Below are 16,939 nucleotides of genomic sequence, written 5' to 3'. Positions count from 1 at the left end.
AAGTCTTTTTTGAAATTGTTGCTTTTATTTTTGTTTAGTATACATGGGTGAACGCTTCACGGCAGACTGGAACTCCAGTTTAACTAAAACGTCCTGTGTCGTTTCCGTTTTGTTTGTAGCTACAACTTGTTGGGCCTGTTGTGTAAAGTCACTCCGGTTCAAATTGACTATACAGAAATTAGTCCAACTTTTTCCCACTGATTTTTGCAGCAATTGTGTTGAGCAGTAGCAACACTTTTGCAGTTCTCCATGGCTAACATGTCTCAAAAAAGGGGGTTAAAAATTTAAATTAAATAAAGTTTTCAAATGTTTTTTGCTTTCAACTTCAGATACCAAGTTTTTCATAGAATTCCATGCTGTTTTTAGGTTCCGTTTAGGTTTCGGATTTACTTGATCACAAAAACTAATGAATTTGTCATGTAATGTGTAAGAATCTAGTTGTACTAAGCTCTTGCTAAGCCAGCGTCTGTTTCAGTATTGCTATACTTGTGTCTCATGTCCAGTCACTGGTACTGGTGGCCCCTGGGCCCAACATTAGACACACTCTTTTGGACACATTGCCACCAACTCTGTCCAGCAATGTGCGCACACACACCCTCCCTCTGTTTCTGGTTAACTATAGATACTTGGTTTGTGACACAGAGGGAGGGAGAGGGGGAGAAAATGAAATGGCATACGAAGAGCTAGTGGAAGAGAAGGAGTTTTGTCCCAAAGGGTGTGCTGCATTCTGGGATGCTTGGTGATAGAGGCTGAGAATTTGGGGAATTGGAGAGAGGGTGGTTGGGTAATGTAGGCCAAAGCATAGGGTGTACTCAATGTAGCAGTCAACTGAAGAATACCAGGTAAATTACACATTATTTGCTTCATGCTTTGGAGGAGAAAAGGTCATTGGCAATGAATAAGCCTGATAATACATTTTTTTTCAATGCTGTGATGTTTTGGACTCTCCCCTCCAGTAAGTGGTAGACGTCACACGCCTAGTGTCATTCCATTGCTTTCTGATGTGAGAAACAAATGGAGACCGATGTAGTGATGGGGAGATTCACTGGTGTGTGTGTGACAAGTTGCTGCCTGGTTGTCAGGAGGTTGAGATTCCTCACAGCAAAGTGATGGCCCCTCTGACTGACTTGTACAGTACCATAAATGTCTGTGGCTGGCCCACCATTTCTCTGAGAGGCATTGTACCTGTAATGCCTTCCTTATTCCATTCCTTGTCGCTTTTCTTCATATACATTCATAATTGAAGCACTGTTGGATCTTAGAATCAGTGGCCTTAACTTGAAATCGGTCGACCTCTAGTATTCATAACAATCGGCAACCGGTATTTTTGGACGCCGATTAAAAAATAATATATTTATTTTTTTACAACTTTATTTAACGAGGCAAGTCAGTTAAGAACACATTCTTATTTTCAATGACGGCCTAGGAATGGTGGGGTAACTGCCTTGTTCAGGGGGAGAACAACTGTTTTTTTTTTTTTACCTTGTCAGCTCAGGGATTCAATCTTGCAACCTTACGGTTAACTAGTCCAACGCTCTAACCACCTGCCTCACGAGGAGCCTACCTGTTACGCGAATGCCGTAAGAAGCCAAGGTAAGTTGTTAGCTAGCATTTGTTTTTTATAAGTTTAATCATTTATCATAATCACTAGTTATAATCACTAGTTATAACTACACATGGTTGATGATATTACTAGTTTATCTAGCGTGTCCTGCATGGCATATAATCGACGCAGTGCGCATTCACGAAAAAGGACTGTCGTTGCTCCAATGTGTACCTAACCATAAACATCAATGCCTTTCTTAAAATCTATACACAGAAGTATATATTTTTAAACCTGCATATTTAGCTAAAAGGTTAGCAGGCAATATTAACCAGGTGAAATTGTCACTTCTCTTGCTCTCGTTCATTGCACGCAGAGTCAGTGTATATGCAACAGTTTTGGCCGCCTGGTAATTATGACATAACATTGAAGGTTGTGCAATGTAACAGCAATATTTAGACTTACGGATGCCACCCGTTAGATAAAATACGGAACGGTTCCGTATTTCACTTAAAGAATAAACGTTTTGTTTTCGGAATGATAGTTTCCGGATTCGACCATATTAATGACCTAAGGCTCGTATTTCTGTGTCATTATGTTACAATTAAGTCTATGATTTGCTAGAGCAGTCTGACTGAGTGATGGTAGGCACCAGCAGACTCGTAAGCATTCATTCAAACAGCACTTTGGTGTGTTGGCCAGCAGCTCTTCGCAATGCTTCAAGCATTGCGCTGTTTATGACTTCAAGCCTATCAACTCCTGAGATTAGGCTGGTGTAAACAATGTGAACTGGCTAGCTAGTTAGCGGGGTGCGTGCTAATAGTGTTTCAAACGTCACTTGCTCTGAGACTTGGAGTAGTTCCCCTTGTTCTGCTCACTCCAGCTTCGTCATTCTATACAGTAAGTACCTGTCACCTGGGCTGCTCTGCCCTGTGCCTCTGCTGTGGAAACTGATCTCCGGTTGCTCACTAGAACTCAATACAGCAGGCAGCCTGGCTACTCCACAAGGAGTCCACCAGGGCGTTAGGTTTTAATTGCTTGGATGGCAGTTCAGTTCACTGTTAATGCATGGTTACTCTGTTTGATGAACTCTTCATAAATTGTTTCAGTCATGTATCTCCCTTGGGGACCATAAGAGTGGAAAGACAGAGCGGGGAAGACAGCAACACGGTGTGTTCCACCACTTGCTCTCTGCTCCTGTTACATGACTGTCTTAGAGGAATGAAGCTTGGATTTAGTTTTCTCAGCTTGCGCAACATTTCACTCAATCAGCTTTTATACTTAATTAAGCAATAATACATGAGGCCATGTGTTAGGACATTTATCATGGTTGTGACATGGTCTCTTTCTGACTGCCATGTAAAGCACAACTACCCAAAAATGGTTGCTATGGAGGCTCTTCCCCCTTGCTAGCTACACACTTAACACAATCACTTCAGACTGAAGTTGAAAGACGGCAAACGAGCTGCACTTTTGTTTCATTTGACCTGTTTTTCTGTTGACATCTTTGTGTATATATCCAGAAAAACTATGCTGATTCATGTTTTCGACCGGCAGAGAAAAGCTTTCTGTCTCGTCCCGACTCTCGACACATTCATTATTACAGTACCCCAGTGGAGATCGAATTTCAATGTTGCAAATGTCGGATCGTCTCAATGCGTTTTACAGTGGCAGATGACTGGATCTGGAACCGCTAGGGTTGCAAAGGGTCAAACATTCTGGGAATTTTCCATGGGAAGTTCGACCTTTGGCTTAAATTCATCAAGAAAGTTAGCTTATAACCATGAACCTTTTTTTGTGGGATACACAAGGCAATTCTAGGTCTTGTGGCATATTTTGGTTGAACTATTCCCAATTGAATTGCAACCCTCTGCATGCACAATTTATTCTTCCATCACATGTGCAGTACACTCTTCCATCACATATACAGCTGATTCACAAGATATTGCACACTAATGAGATGCTATTGAGCCCACACTACTACACTGTCTGAGCCAAGGACTACATGCTTTCTGGTAAGTTTGGACTAAAATACTGATTTGGGTGAATATATTTTATGATATACATGATTTTTTTGATAACTAGTAGCCTACAGCAAAGTGTGTTTAAATCATTTCTAATGTTAATAATTTCTGCTAGTCAGTTTTTGCTACCATGTGGGTTTTAGCTTGCTCGAGCCTGCTAATTGAGTGTTAATTCACCTGTTTTAATATTAAACCATTTATCTTACAAAGGAGGAGTTTAATCTAACGGCTTAACTATTTATCTGTACATGGAATGGTATTTTTTTTTTAACACAAAAAATATATATATTTCTCTAATCTTTACAGTGTCCTTGGCTTTTTCCAATCTGATGTGTGGAGACATTTCACTGCAGCTAATGTAGAAGGAAAAGCTGTGTACACTTGCAAATACTGTGCCAAATTATATGTGAAGAATGCAACAAAGATGCAGAATCATCTGGCCAGGTGCATAAAGTTCCCTCAGCGCTCGCACCAAGCAACCTCTGACAGAAGTCCCTCTACTTCTATTAGAAGTGAAAATTATGAATCGGACAGATTATCGATAGCAACAGCTCATGGTCCTCCTTGAATCAGAAGTTTTTTTTTACTCAATGGAGGAACGTAGTCAGAGATGCTGATGAATGTCTTGCTCGAGCTGTGTATGGAACTGGTTCCCCTCTGATTCTCACAGGCAATGTGTATTGGAAGAGATTTCTGAATGTTCTTCGCCCAGCATACACCCCTCCAGCCAGAGTTCAAGTGAAGGTCAAGCAAATCCGAGCAAGCAGACTGTATTGCAATCATCTCTGATGGGTGGTCGAATGTTCGTGGGCAAGGAATAATTGGCTTTATCTCCCCTCAACCAGTATTCTACAAGGGACAACAGGCACACCGGTCTCTACATTGCAGATGAGCTGAAGGCATTCATCAATGACCTTGGACCACAGAAGGTATTTTCATGGGTGACAGACAATGCATTGAATCTGCTCCTCAAGGGACATCATGGTACTGAAAACAATGGATACACTCTACAGGAGAGCCAAGGAAATGGTTAGGTATGTGAAGGGTCAAATTATAGCAGCAATCTACCTCTCCAAGCAAATTGAGAAGAATAAGAGCACCCGTTGGGGTGGTGTTGTCATGTTTGGCAGTCTTCTGGAGGGGAAGGCGTCTCCAATAAATGTCCATATCAATCTGTTGATATGGACAGCCCCATCAAGAGGATCCTCCCAGATGTATTTTGGGAGAGAGTGGTAAGCAGCCTGAAACTCCTGAAATCTATAGCAGTAGCCATTAAATGGATTGAGGGAGACAATGCCATCAGACTCTGCTTGTAGACATAAGAGAAGAAATCCGTACTGCCCTGCTCACTTCACTGTTGCGCCAAGCAGAGGAAACTGCTGTTCTGAAATGCACCAAAAAGCGTGAAGACTTCTGCCTGAAGCCTATACACGCCGCAGCGTACATGTTGGACCCAAAGTTTGCTGGCAAGCGCATCCTGTCTGGTGCAGAGATCAACCAGGCCCATGGTGTCATCACTACTGTGTTTCGCCACCTTGGCCTGGATGAAGGCATGGTTCTTGGCAGTCTGGCAAAGTACACTTCCAGGCAAAGGCTTTGGGATGGAGATGCAATATGACAGTTGTGCCAACATATCTCATCAGCCACCTGGTGGAAGGGACTTTGGATCTGAGGCTCCTTCACCTGTTGCCTCCATTATCCTCCAAATCCCACCAACATCAGCCGCCTCAGAGCGCAACTGGTCCTTGTTTGGGAACACACACACCATAGCACGCAACAGGCTGACCAATACAAGTGTTGAAAAATTGGTGGCCATCCAGGCAAATTTGAGGCTTTTTGAGCCTGACAACGAGCCATCATCAACAGGGTTGGAAAGTGACTGAAGATGAGGCCTCAGTCTGATATTCAAGAGGTGGACATTGAGGTCCAGGGAGAAGACATGGCAGACAGACAGAGAGGAAGACAACCAAAGCTTTAGTTTCTGGACTATCATTTTACAGATGTATGTTGAAAATGTTTTTGGGAGATGCGATGGATCATTCAATATGCCCTTTTTGTTCAGTGAAATCATTCCATGTGAAGTCAACTCATTCAATTTGTAACTAAGTGTTTCTATTTCTATTGGAAGGATTTAATCATTTGCAATTGCCTACTTATGATAAGGTAAAAGGTTTGTTTCGGGCTCCATATGATATGGTAAATATCTCCAAAGCAAAAAACATCGACATTTAAATGGTATTAATATTAATTCCCATATTCCCACAAATTTTCCACCTCTGAATATTACCTCAAATGTGCCACCCTAGTAACAGCAGTATTGCGTTGCTAGGGTAATGATGCAAACAATGCCTGTTTTTCTGAATGTGGCTATGTGTATGTTGTCTAGTATGTCATGGGATAGACTCTTACTCCAAATCACCTGTTGTATAAGGCTGGCTATAGTGGGTCAGCCATTTGAATGAAGTGAGTATTAAGTATAGCCTATTTTGGGGGGAATAAGACAGGATCAGTCTTTGTATGGTGTTGCATGCTGATTTGTTTCTCTCTTCCCCCCCAGTGATGGACACCAAGGCGGTGTTTACTGCCCTGTACAGTGTGTGTGAGGAGAATGCTACGTTCTTCTCTGAGGGTGCTAAGGGGGCCCAGGGGGGTGCGGCACAGCGACTGGTGGACACCATGACCCTGATCCAGGAGCACGCCAGCAGCCTGGAACCTGTCATCTCCGGCTTTGCTGCTGTCTACCACCACTTTGACTTTGACCCACACATACCAGCCAACGGATACCGCTCTCTAGTCAAGGTAGAATGGCAGGGTTTGTTTGTCTGTATGTGTGACAACTCCCTAGTTAAGAGAGATTGAGGGAGTGTGTGTTGTGTTTTTTTGCTCTGACGTTCTCTTAATGTTATTTCTCTCTCACACAAGCACTTTTCTTCCTCCCCACTATTTCTTTCACTCCCTTCTCTTTTTCCTCCCACCCCTCTCCTAGGTGGTGCGCTGCTGCATTCTCCACATCATTCACAAGGGGCACTACATCTCCACCAACCGACGCAGCATCTTCTTTCGGACGGCCCACAATGCAGGGGAGATGGAGGCCTACTGCTCGGCACTATGTCAGCTGAGAGCCCTGCTCTACCTGGCCCAGCGACTGCTGCACGACAACAGCCACGGGAACCTCTTCTTCCACGAGGAGAGCGGCCTCAGCCAGAGCTTTGTCCGGGAGTACTCCTCCATGCACAAGGGCTGCTTCTACGGACGCTGCCTTGGATTCCAGGTAGGGGGGAGATTTGGAGGGAGGAATACTTTTGGAATGACTGAGGCCCTTTTGGTTAGCCTCAGGGGAAAATATTTTGTAGTGATTTGTGTTCATGTCTCTCCTCTTCCAGTTCACTCCAGCCATCCGTCCCTGTCTGCAGACCATAGCCATTGGCCTGGTGGCCTTTGGAGAGAACTACAGGCGCAACCAGTCAGGCATTGGTCAGTGGCTCCAGCAAACCTCCCTATTGATGGAAACAAAAGCCACTCAATCATTAATAAATTCTCATTTACATCCTAAACCATTCTACTGACATGGCAACTCAGTCGACGTGAAGGGATTGTGACGTGAAGGGATTGTAAAAATTCAGAAAACATACAAGTGTGTTACATCGGTTTAAAGATTAACTTCTTGTTAATTCAGCCTTGTGTCAAATTTCAAAAAGGCTTTACGGCGAAAGCATACCATGCGATTATCTGAGGACAGCGCCCAGCACACAAACGCATACAAGCATTTTCCAGCCAGGTAGAGGAGTCAAAAGTCAGAAATGGCGATAAAATGAATCCCTTAATGTTGTGTATTGATATTCTAGTTTTGTCCCTTTAGGGTGCCTGTAACTCCCCTTTGCTTACCTACATTGAAATGCTTGGAATGGTCTTCCTGTGAAACTCCTGAAACAATGCCCTCGTTAATTTCTACTCCCGTCTCATGTCCTGTCCTTTATTAGTTGTGTAAGTAATACAGTGTGCTATACAACAAAACTGGAGACGAGGAAGAAACGTTCTCACGTTTGTGCTCATCTTCTGCAGAAAGTCTGAGTTAAAAAAAAAAAATCTGCTTTAGAAAGACTCAAACAAAACGTGGAGCTAACCAGTTAAGTGATGCTAGCTAGCCTTTGATGGGGGGATAGAAAGAATTTCGCTGCGGGAGAAAGTGAAGTCAGCATGAGTTAAAAAAAGAAGGGTCTGGGAGTACAGGACCGTCTGAAGTGTGAGAAATAAAAATAAACCGAAAATGTCTTCATTGATTGGAAATGTAGGAACATTTGTTGAATCTGTGGAACAATGGAGTTCTTACACAGAACGTATTGAGTACTTTGTGTTGGCAAATGGAATTAAAGCAGAAGTTGTTGTGCCAACATTTTTGACCTTTGGGAGGAAAAACATTCAATCTACTGCGCAGCCTAGTAATGCCTGAAAAACCTGGTGATAAATCATATGATGAAATTGTCTACCTTTTTTTTAAATGACGTTCTCCCAAAACACTGATAATCGCAGAGATTCCAGTTTCATAAGAGAAATCAAGAGGAGAGGGAATCAATCTGTTTGTGGCTGTTTGAAACAGTAATCTGAAAACTGTGAATTTGGGCGAGCAGTGACCCTATACATGATAGGTTAATGTGTGGGATGCGCAGCGAGGCAATTCAGAAACACCTTTTGACTGAGAGTAACTTCTATTGCTCTCTGTAATGTTGAGTACATCAATGGAAATGGCAAATAAAGACGCACAACAGCTAAGTGCATCGACCAAAGTGCATAAGGTGTCTACGTGGTTAAAAAACAAGGCAGGAGGTGGGAAGCCATGCTATCGCTGTGGGAAACCAGGTCACCAAGCAGAGGAGTGTTGGTGCAAAGACTTAGACTGCAGAAGTTGTGGAAAAAAGGGTCACATCGAATGTGCATGTAAAGACACAATCAAACAAAAGTACTGAACAAAGGAAAAGCCACTTCAGGAAGTACAAAAAGAAAGTGCATAAAATGGAGCACACAGAGGATGAACAAAGTGTCTGAAGGGGAGGAATCTTTGCATGTTATGTTAATTTCAGACAATGGATACGGGTACTGGGTGACACCGCTACTGGATGGAAACGCAGTACGGATGCAAGTGGACATTGGAGCAGCCATATCTTTGCTGTCTGAGGCTGTATAGAAGGAGAAACTACATAACCTTACACTACAGCCCACAAAGATGACTCTGAAAACATACAGTGAGAGGAAGTGTGATTGTTACAGTGGAGCTCAACAAACAGAAGGTAAAGCTACCACTCTACATTGTGAAAGGTAACCATCCAGCATTGCTAGGATGCACATTGCTGGTAAAGATCAAACTAAACTGGCAGGAAATTCACATGGCTGCAAAAGAGGACACCAACCTACAAGGGATATTGAGGAAACACGCAGATGTGTTCAAAGGAGACCTTGGCAGAATAAAGGACATAACAGTTAACCTGACTGAAACCAGACAGCAACCCAAATGCTTCAAAGCTAGACCTGTCCCATACGCCATAAAACCAAAAGTTGAAATTGAGCTAAACAGATGAGTCGAAAGTGGAGTATTGGATCCAGTGAATGTTAGTGAATGGGCTACACCTGTTGTTCCAGTCATAAAAAAAGGTGGATCACTCAAAATATCCACTACCCCTCATTGACGACCACTTTTCTGGTTTAGCTAGAGGACAAAAATTCAGTAAGATAGACCTGACATAAGTCTATCTACAGATGCATGTGGACCAAGAGTCAAGAACTGTTGACCATAGTGACTCACAAAGGACTGTACAGGTACCGGAGGCTTCCATTTGGAATCACCTCAGCTCCGGCCTTGTTTCAGAGAGCTATGGACCAGATACTGAGCGGGCTCACTGGGGTCCAATGATTTACTCATCACCGGCAAAGACGAGCAGGAGCACCTGAGAAGCCTGAACGCTACACTAAAGAGATTGGAGGAGTACGGTCTGAGGTTCTGGAAGGACAAATGCGAGTTTTTCCGGACCTCTGAGTACCTTGGCCACGCCATCGAAGGTGAAGGCCGTTGCGGAAGCTCCATCCCTACAGAACGTGAGTCAGCTGTGATCATTCTTAGGACTACTGACATACTACACAATCTTTGTGCCAAACCTAGCTAACATGTTAAAGCCACTGCATGTACTTTTGAACACAACCCAACAGTGGAAGTGGACAGACCGATGTGAGGAGGCTTTCAAGAAAGTGAAAACGGCCTTAGCTCAGTCAGAGGCCCTAACTCACTTCAACCCCAACCTGCCATTACAGTTGGCATGTGATGCATCGCCTTATGGCGTTGGTGCGGTTGTCTCACACATCATGCCATCAGGTGAAGAAAGGCCAATCGCTTTCGTATCACGGACCTTAAAGTAAAGCCGAGAGCAATTATGCACAGAGAGCGTGAAGCACTCGTCATTTGTGTTTGGAGGTAAGAAATGTCATCAGTTTCTGTTTGGCCGTTGATTCACACTGCTGACGGACCATAGACCTCTCACCTCCATCTTTGGTCCCCACACCGGCATTCCGTCGCTTGCATGCAGCGATGGTTGTTATTGTTATCTGCTCACCAGTACGATATCAAGTACAGAAGGTCTGAGCAGCACTGCAATGCAGACGGCCTCTCAAGGCTTCCCTTACCTGTCGCACACACTGAGCACTCCCAGGCTGAAATCTTCTACATCAAGGAAGTGACGAACGCCCCAGTTACTTCTGTCCAAGTGAAAAAGGTCACCCACACTGATCCAGTGATGTCGGAGGTCGTGGACATTGTCACTCGTGGAAAAGGAGAAATGTTGGACAGCCTACAACCTTACCTAATGAGGAGAAACGAGCTCACAGTTCAGTTTGGATGCTTGCTATGGGGTTTTCGTGTCATCATACCACCGCCACTGAGAAGGCAGGTGCTTGAACTCCATTCAGGGCACTGTGGCATGGTGTGAATGAAGGAGATTGCACGCCACTACTTTTGGTGGCCAGGTCTGGACGGAGCTGAGGTCAAGTCATGTTCTGCATGTCAAAAGATAAGGAAGATACCTCAGCTAGCGCCACTACACCCATGGGACTTCCCAGAGGAGCCTTGGCAGCGAGTCCACATAGACTATGCAGGCCCACTGGAGGATCGTATGTTCTTAGTTGTAGTTGATGCACACAGCAAATGGCCTGAGGTCACAGTGATGAAGAGCACCTCAGCTGAAAGAACCATCGAAGAGCTACGGTCAATCTTCAGTCGCTTCGGCTTGCCAACGCAACTCGTTAGTGATAATGGCCCCCAACTGGTGTCTGAAGAGTTCCGGTCATTCATGGAAGCAAATGGAATTCAGCACATCAAGTTAGCGCTGTATCACCCTGCAACGAACGACCTCGCTGAAAGGTTTGTCCAAGCGATGAAGCAAGCTTTAAATCATCACAAGGGAACAGCTCCCTCAATAGGTGTCTAAACACCTCCTGTTAACTTACAGAAAGACTCCCCATGCTACAACCAAAGTGGCCCCCGCGTCAGCCATGATGAAAAGACTGCTTCACACGCAACTCGACCTCCTGAGACCTCCAAAGACGAGACCGTTTGTACAGACACAACAGCAAGCACAGGTGGAGAGACGGAGCAAAGCAAAACACAGAAGCTTCATAGCTGGAGAGCGAGTTCTTGCTCGGAACTACTGCAAAGGTCCAAAGTGGATACCAGCCACAGTGGTTGCACAAACAGGGCCTGTGTCCTACACAGTTCACACACCGGAGAACATCATATGGAGAAGACAAGCGGATCAACTTTTGCAAGGAACCAACCTCAGATGACTCCTGTCAAATGACAAACCAAGATCAGCTACCACGACACTGAGCTATCTATCACCTGAACATCCTCTGCAGCAACCTACGAATGTGGAAAGTGCTCCAGACTCACCTGAACCAGCCAGAGTGCCTACTCATGGTACTGTTTCACCCCAGTCTGGGCATACACCATCACCACTCAGACTCCGAGATAATGTGACTGTAGACTCACCTGTACGTCATCATTACCCTGCAAGAGAAAGACAACACCCTGACAGGTTGACTATTTAGTTCAGAGAATACACCCCAGGGTTAAGTCTGGGGACTGAGGCAGTCTACCCTCTATCCCTTGTTTAGAAGAGGTTATTCTGAAAAGTTCATTATTTACATAGAGAACTTATATTAAAAAGAAAACAATAGGCAAAACAGTGAATATTTACTTTTTCCTTATGAGTCATCAATGGTAAAAGGGGGAGGAATATGTTGTGTATTCGTATTCTAGTTTTGTCCCTTTAGGGCACCTGTAAACCCCCCCCCCAATGCTTACCTACATTGAAATGCTTGGAATGTTCTTCCTGTGAAACGCATTAAACAATGTCCACGCTAATTTCTACTCCCGTTTCATGTCCTGTCCTTATGTTAGGTATAAGTAAAAGAGTGTGCTATACAACACTTACCTTTTGATCTTCATATGGTTGCACTCACAAGACTCCCAGTTACACAGTAAATATTTGATAAAGTCCCTCTATGTCCCAAAAACTCAGTTTTGTTGGTGCGTTTTGTTTAGTAATCCAATGGCTCCAAGGCGGTCACAGCAGGCAGATGAATACATACTAAAAGTACCGGTAAAGTTTGTCGAAACATGTCAACCGATGATTATAAATCATCCTCAGGTTGTTTGTCTTTATAATCAATAATATTTCAACCGGACAATACCGTTTTCAATAGAAAGGAAAAATAACAAACGGAGCTCGCCGAATCAGGTCTGCAGAGTTCCTCTGACCAAAAGGGCTGTTTACTCGTCGTTTTTCAAAATAAAAGCCTGAAACCATGTCTAAAGACTGCAGTTCCTATGGCTTCCACTAGATGTCAATCTGATTCCTAACCCATTGGATTCTCTATAGGCATTGAGTTGAAAAACAGCTACATGAAAATAATTCCACTTCCTGAATGGATTTTTCTCAGGTTTTCACTTGCCATATCAGTTCTGTTATACTCAAACATTATTTTAACAGTTTTTGAAACTTTAGTGTTTTCTATCCAAATCTACCAAATAATATGCATATCCTAGCTTCTGGGCCTGAGGAACAGGCAGTTTACTTTGGGCACGCTTTTCATCCGGAGGTGAAAATACTGCCCCCTACCCAAGAGGTTAAAGGGAGACTTACTTACATTGCCCATTAACCCCCACACGCACATTTGAAATTCTTTCTTAATCCCCAAATGACATTACAGTCTAGAAGGATTCCAACATTTTCATAGGTCATGGATATATGGACACTTATGAGTACAGAAACACCTTTTCCATACAGCACACACAAGTAAGCATTTCACTGTTTATAAAGAATGTGACTGCACACACAAGCGATTTGATCGAACACTGTCTTGTGCTCTATGCTGCGTCCCAGTGGAGCAAGGAGGTATTGCACCGTATGGTGAGTATCTGTCCCCCTTGACCACTGCTATAGTCTGTCTGGGACATAGATCCAGCCTTTGACATGGTCACTCTATCCCCATGGTCACCTTTTAACCAAGTCTTGGTGATTAATTAGATTAGGGGAATCTGTTTTAGTGCTGTGGCAGAACAAATAGCCATACAGTTCAGCTCTCCTGGACAACAAGTGACCATTGCTCCGTCCCATCCAGACAGTCCTGTAGCTACAGGGATTGAAAGAGTTTGTTTAACAGTAGCATGTACTGCCTCCACTCATGGCCATCACGCTGTCTCTGCCTCCCCCTCCCTGTGTTTCTGTCTCAGTGAGGTGGTGATTTGATGTTAGCTACTCACTCCCTCTCTTCTTCCCTGTTTCTTTTCATTCATCTTTATCCATACCTATACATTTTTCTCTCTCTGCCACTTCCACTACCTTGTCCCCCTCTCTTTTTACCTGCAACTGTCTATCACCCTCTCCTTCTTGCCTGCCTCCTACAACCATCTCTCCACTATCTTCTCTCCCCCTTCCCTCCTTCTCCAGGTGTAGCAGCCAGCTCCTTCTTTACCTCAGGGAAGTACGCCATTGACCCGGAGCTAAGGGGGGTGGCGTTTGAACGCATCACTCAGAACCTGGACGTCCACTTCTGGAAGGCCTTCTGGAACATCACAGAGACTGAGATTCTATCTGTGAGTCACTGACCACTGGATGGACCTTGGAATGGGTCGCTAGTAGAATACTCTTCCCTTGCGCTGGGATGTACAGCTCAGTGGTAGAGTACTCTTCCCTTGCATGTGTTTGTCTCAGCGTTTGTCCTGTTGGCTATCTTGACTCTAGTTATGTAGTTACAGAGCTTGTAATACTGTCACTGTGTTTAGATTTTACTGGATGCTTTCCTGCCATGAGGAGATGCTCTCAGCTTTGTCTTTTTGTCAAGTTTATTGACCTACAAATGACCGGAAGTTCAAAACAAAATAATGAAATAATATGGTGAATTATGAATGTTTATCTGATTTGCCCTCTGCCTTCACTCTTTCTTGTCCCTCCTCCTGAAGGAAAAGACTGAAACATTGCGGTGTATCTGTGACGGATGACAAAGTAATCTTCTTCCTCCTTGCCTTCTACTCGTCCCCTCAGAGTCTAGCCAGTATGACGTCCACCCAGGTGAAGGTGAACCGTGCCCTCTCGGTGCCCCCTGTGCCCTTTGACCTCCCGCTGGTGGCCGATCCGCACCTCACTGTCACCATAGAGCCCCCGTCGGCCCACACCGGCCCTGGCCCCGTGCAGATGAGGCTGATCTCCTACGAGCTGAGGGAGGGGCAGGTAACTAAAGCCTTGTTCATATTGGCATTTTGAAGTGACTCAAATCCTATTTTTTTTATTTGTTATATCTGATTCGAATCGTACTTTTCCTGCCGTCTGAACAGCCAAAAAGTACATGGGATCGGATATTTCAAGCCACATTTCAAACCACCTTTATATGTGATGAAAAAGGAGGACCAAGGCAGTTTTCATATAATACATTTAAATGCCTTTATTTTTATGGCGCGTTCAATGGAAACAAAGATAAAAAAAATAGTAAGCCACACTATACACATAAAAATTTGAAATACTGTAAGTATGTTATCAAAATGCAAATTAAGGCTAGAAGCATAATCGAAAAACGTTTTGCAAAGTAAACAAGTTTGTATTGGACAAATGCAGGTAGGTCCCGCTTGGTTCTTCGGTTCCTAGTGAATACAACCCTGGTCTCATACTAGTTATATTCCAGTCTCAGCTGATTCTATATCAAAGTTCACTGTTGTTAACCTTTCAAATCTGACATGCAGAACCTTTTAACTGGTAGATCAAAATGTGCTGCTGTCGCTGTACTACCTTTAATAGCAGCAGTCTGACAGTGTGTATTTCTCATATTAATTGGCTTCAAGCTGTTGAGAAGCCTCTTCCTGCGTGAAATGCTCGAATATCAAGGGATTCTGTTAGTTTGCGTTTCCTTTGTCTGAGAGCAGCTGTTGTAAACAACAGTGTCTTCTCTGCTCATCCGTGGCTCTTAATCCCTTTAAATCCTCACACACACACTCACATTTATTTATTTGGGGAGGTATTGAACAGCAGAGCTGAGCATCTGTAGTCTGGTATTAAACCAGACATATCAGCCAACACTTTCAACTCACTCATTGATCCTGCTCAGTCAAAGAGCTGTTGTTTTATGTGGAGGACACAAGCGAAAGCCTCTGCTGTTCCCTGCTAATGTTAATGAATGGGAATGAGGATGGTGTGTTTCTGGTGGAGCTGGAAGGACAGTCAGGAGCAGAGAAAAAAACGCACAGCTAATCCTGACTGAAGGGATTGTTCAACAGAGAGCTGTAAAGCAAACGGACAAATCAATATCTGTAGCAATTGAAGTGAAAACATAATTTTTCTACCTTTTGACTATGATAGATTGTCTGTCTGTCTCTGTAGGACAGTGAGGCGTTGCTGTCCCTGTCTCGTTCTGAGGGGGGTCCGATCTCCCTGTCTCTGGGAATGAAGACCAAGCAGAGCCCCCCTTCTCGCTGGCTCCTGGTTCACTACCACGGAGGAGGCTTTGTGGCCCAGACCTCCAAGTCTCACGAGGTAACAACACATTCTGTTCTCTCTTGTTCATTCGTTGGTAAGGAATTGACATCACGTTTCACCTTTAACCTAACTAGTGTCTCTGGTGGGAGCCCATGGTGTGGCCTGGTTCTCTCCACAGCCTATCTGTGTTCAAGACATCGATGTCTTTTTTAATATATTATAGTTAACTGGAATCAAACCATTCTAATGAACAGTTTGGGAGTTGGGTTATTAGAGGTGTACTTGGTGGTCTTGAGGATATGATTGTGTTTTCACTCCATGGCTTCCCTGTAGGGAGCCCTTCCTGCTAAAGACCATTTAATTCATCCTGTAGGGTTGATGGACACACATGGACTTTATTTGTATCACTCTATTATCTAGTAATTGGTGTAGGCCAGCCCCCCTTACCCCCTCTTCCACTCCTGTCTCTTTCCTCCCTCATTCTCTCCTGTCTCTCCTTCTCCCCCTGTCCTCTTGAAGTGATCAGCTCAGAGCTCAGCCTCTGACAGATGAGACAGGGGGCTATATTATATAACCAGCAGGCTACTTTTAACCACTGAGAAGCGTCACCATGAAACCAGAGTGGACTGGCAGTCCTTTGATCTCCAATAGCCTAGCAACCAAAGGCTATAGGAAGTGATCTGAGGAGGAACAAGCCTGTCATGTTGAATTAGCCTGGAATTCTGCATGAAGTTATTATGGCTTTATATTACATAGGCCCTAATGGAAGATGTCTATCTGTGTGTGATCTCTAGACTCTCTCCTCTAGCCCTGTCCTCTACGTGTTCCTCCTTTCTGATCATTATTCCCTTTGTTCTCTACTCTCCTTTGTCCTAATGACCTCTTCTGTCATTTTTGTAATCACTTTGGCTCGTTGCTTTCTTTTCTCTCTCCTCCCTCCTGCACTGTACCCACTCTTGTTCTTCCTCCTTCCCCCTGGCCAGTGGGGGGATGGATAGAGCCTGTGAGGGCAGGAGTCTGTGGTGTCTCCATTTTTTACTTTTCCCCCTCCTGCCACCTTCACTCCTCCTCCTGGAGTGTTCAGGGAGATGGATAGTGTCTGAGGGCTGAAGCTCTCACTCTCTCACAGAGGGAGCTGTGTAGTGTGAGGGCAGAAGTCTGTGGTGTCCCTCTCAGTACACCATTGATCCAGACCCCCAATAATGGATGGGCCACAACTTAATCACTCAAGTGTGTGTCAGAGGTGCTAGCCCAGAAGCAGATTAACCACAGTGCCTGTCTCTGCAGAGGAGTGGAACTACTACACCCTGTAACCCTGGCAGTAGGGGATGATCTGCAAGGTTATGGATAGGTGGGCATACTTT

The 16,939-nt window shown here is 44.2% G+C and overlaps 1 protein-coding gene across 3 annotated transcripts in view; it reads left to right on the top strand.

The window, feature by feature from the left end:
* Positions 1–16,939, top strand: part of LOC112235274 (hormone-sensitive lipase) — a 37,382-nt gene that overhangs the window by 11,245 nt on the left and 9,198 nt on the right. For 2 of the 3 annotated variants that reach the window (XM_024403694.2, XM_024403696.2), the window contains exons 2-7: positions 6,125–6,366; positions 6,554–6,838; positions 6,951–7,041; positions 13,560–13,705; positions 14,154–14,339; positions 15,480–15,632. In XM_024403694.2, coding sequence (XP_024259462.1) covers positions 6,125–6,366; positions 6,554–6,838; positions 6,951–7,041; positions 13,560–13,705; positions 14,154–14,339; positions 15,480–15,632 — 1,103 coding nt within the window. The remainder of the gene's footprint in view (positions 1–6,124; positions 6,367–6,553; positions 6,839–6,950; positions 7,042–13,559; positions 13,706–14,153; positions 14,340–15,479; positions 15,633–16,939) is intronic. The other variant, XM_024403695.2, reaches the window with a different exon arrangement.

This window comes from Oncorhynchus tshawytscha, linkage group LG23 (genome assembly GCF_018296145.1).
Source record: "Oncorhynchus tshawytscha isolate Ot180627B linkage group LG23, Otsh_v2.0, whole genome shotgun sequence".
NCBI lineage: Eukaryota > Metazoa > Chordata > Actinopteri > Salmoniformes > Salmonidae > Oncorhynchus > Oncorhynchus tshawytscha.
This window is presented reverse-complemented; position numbering and strand designations above follow the sequence as displayed.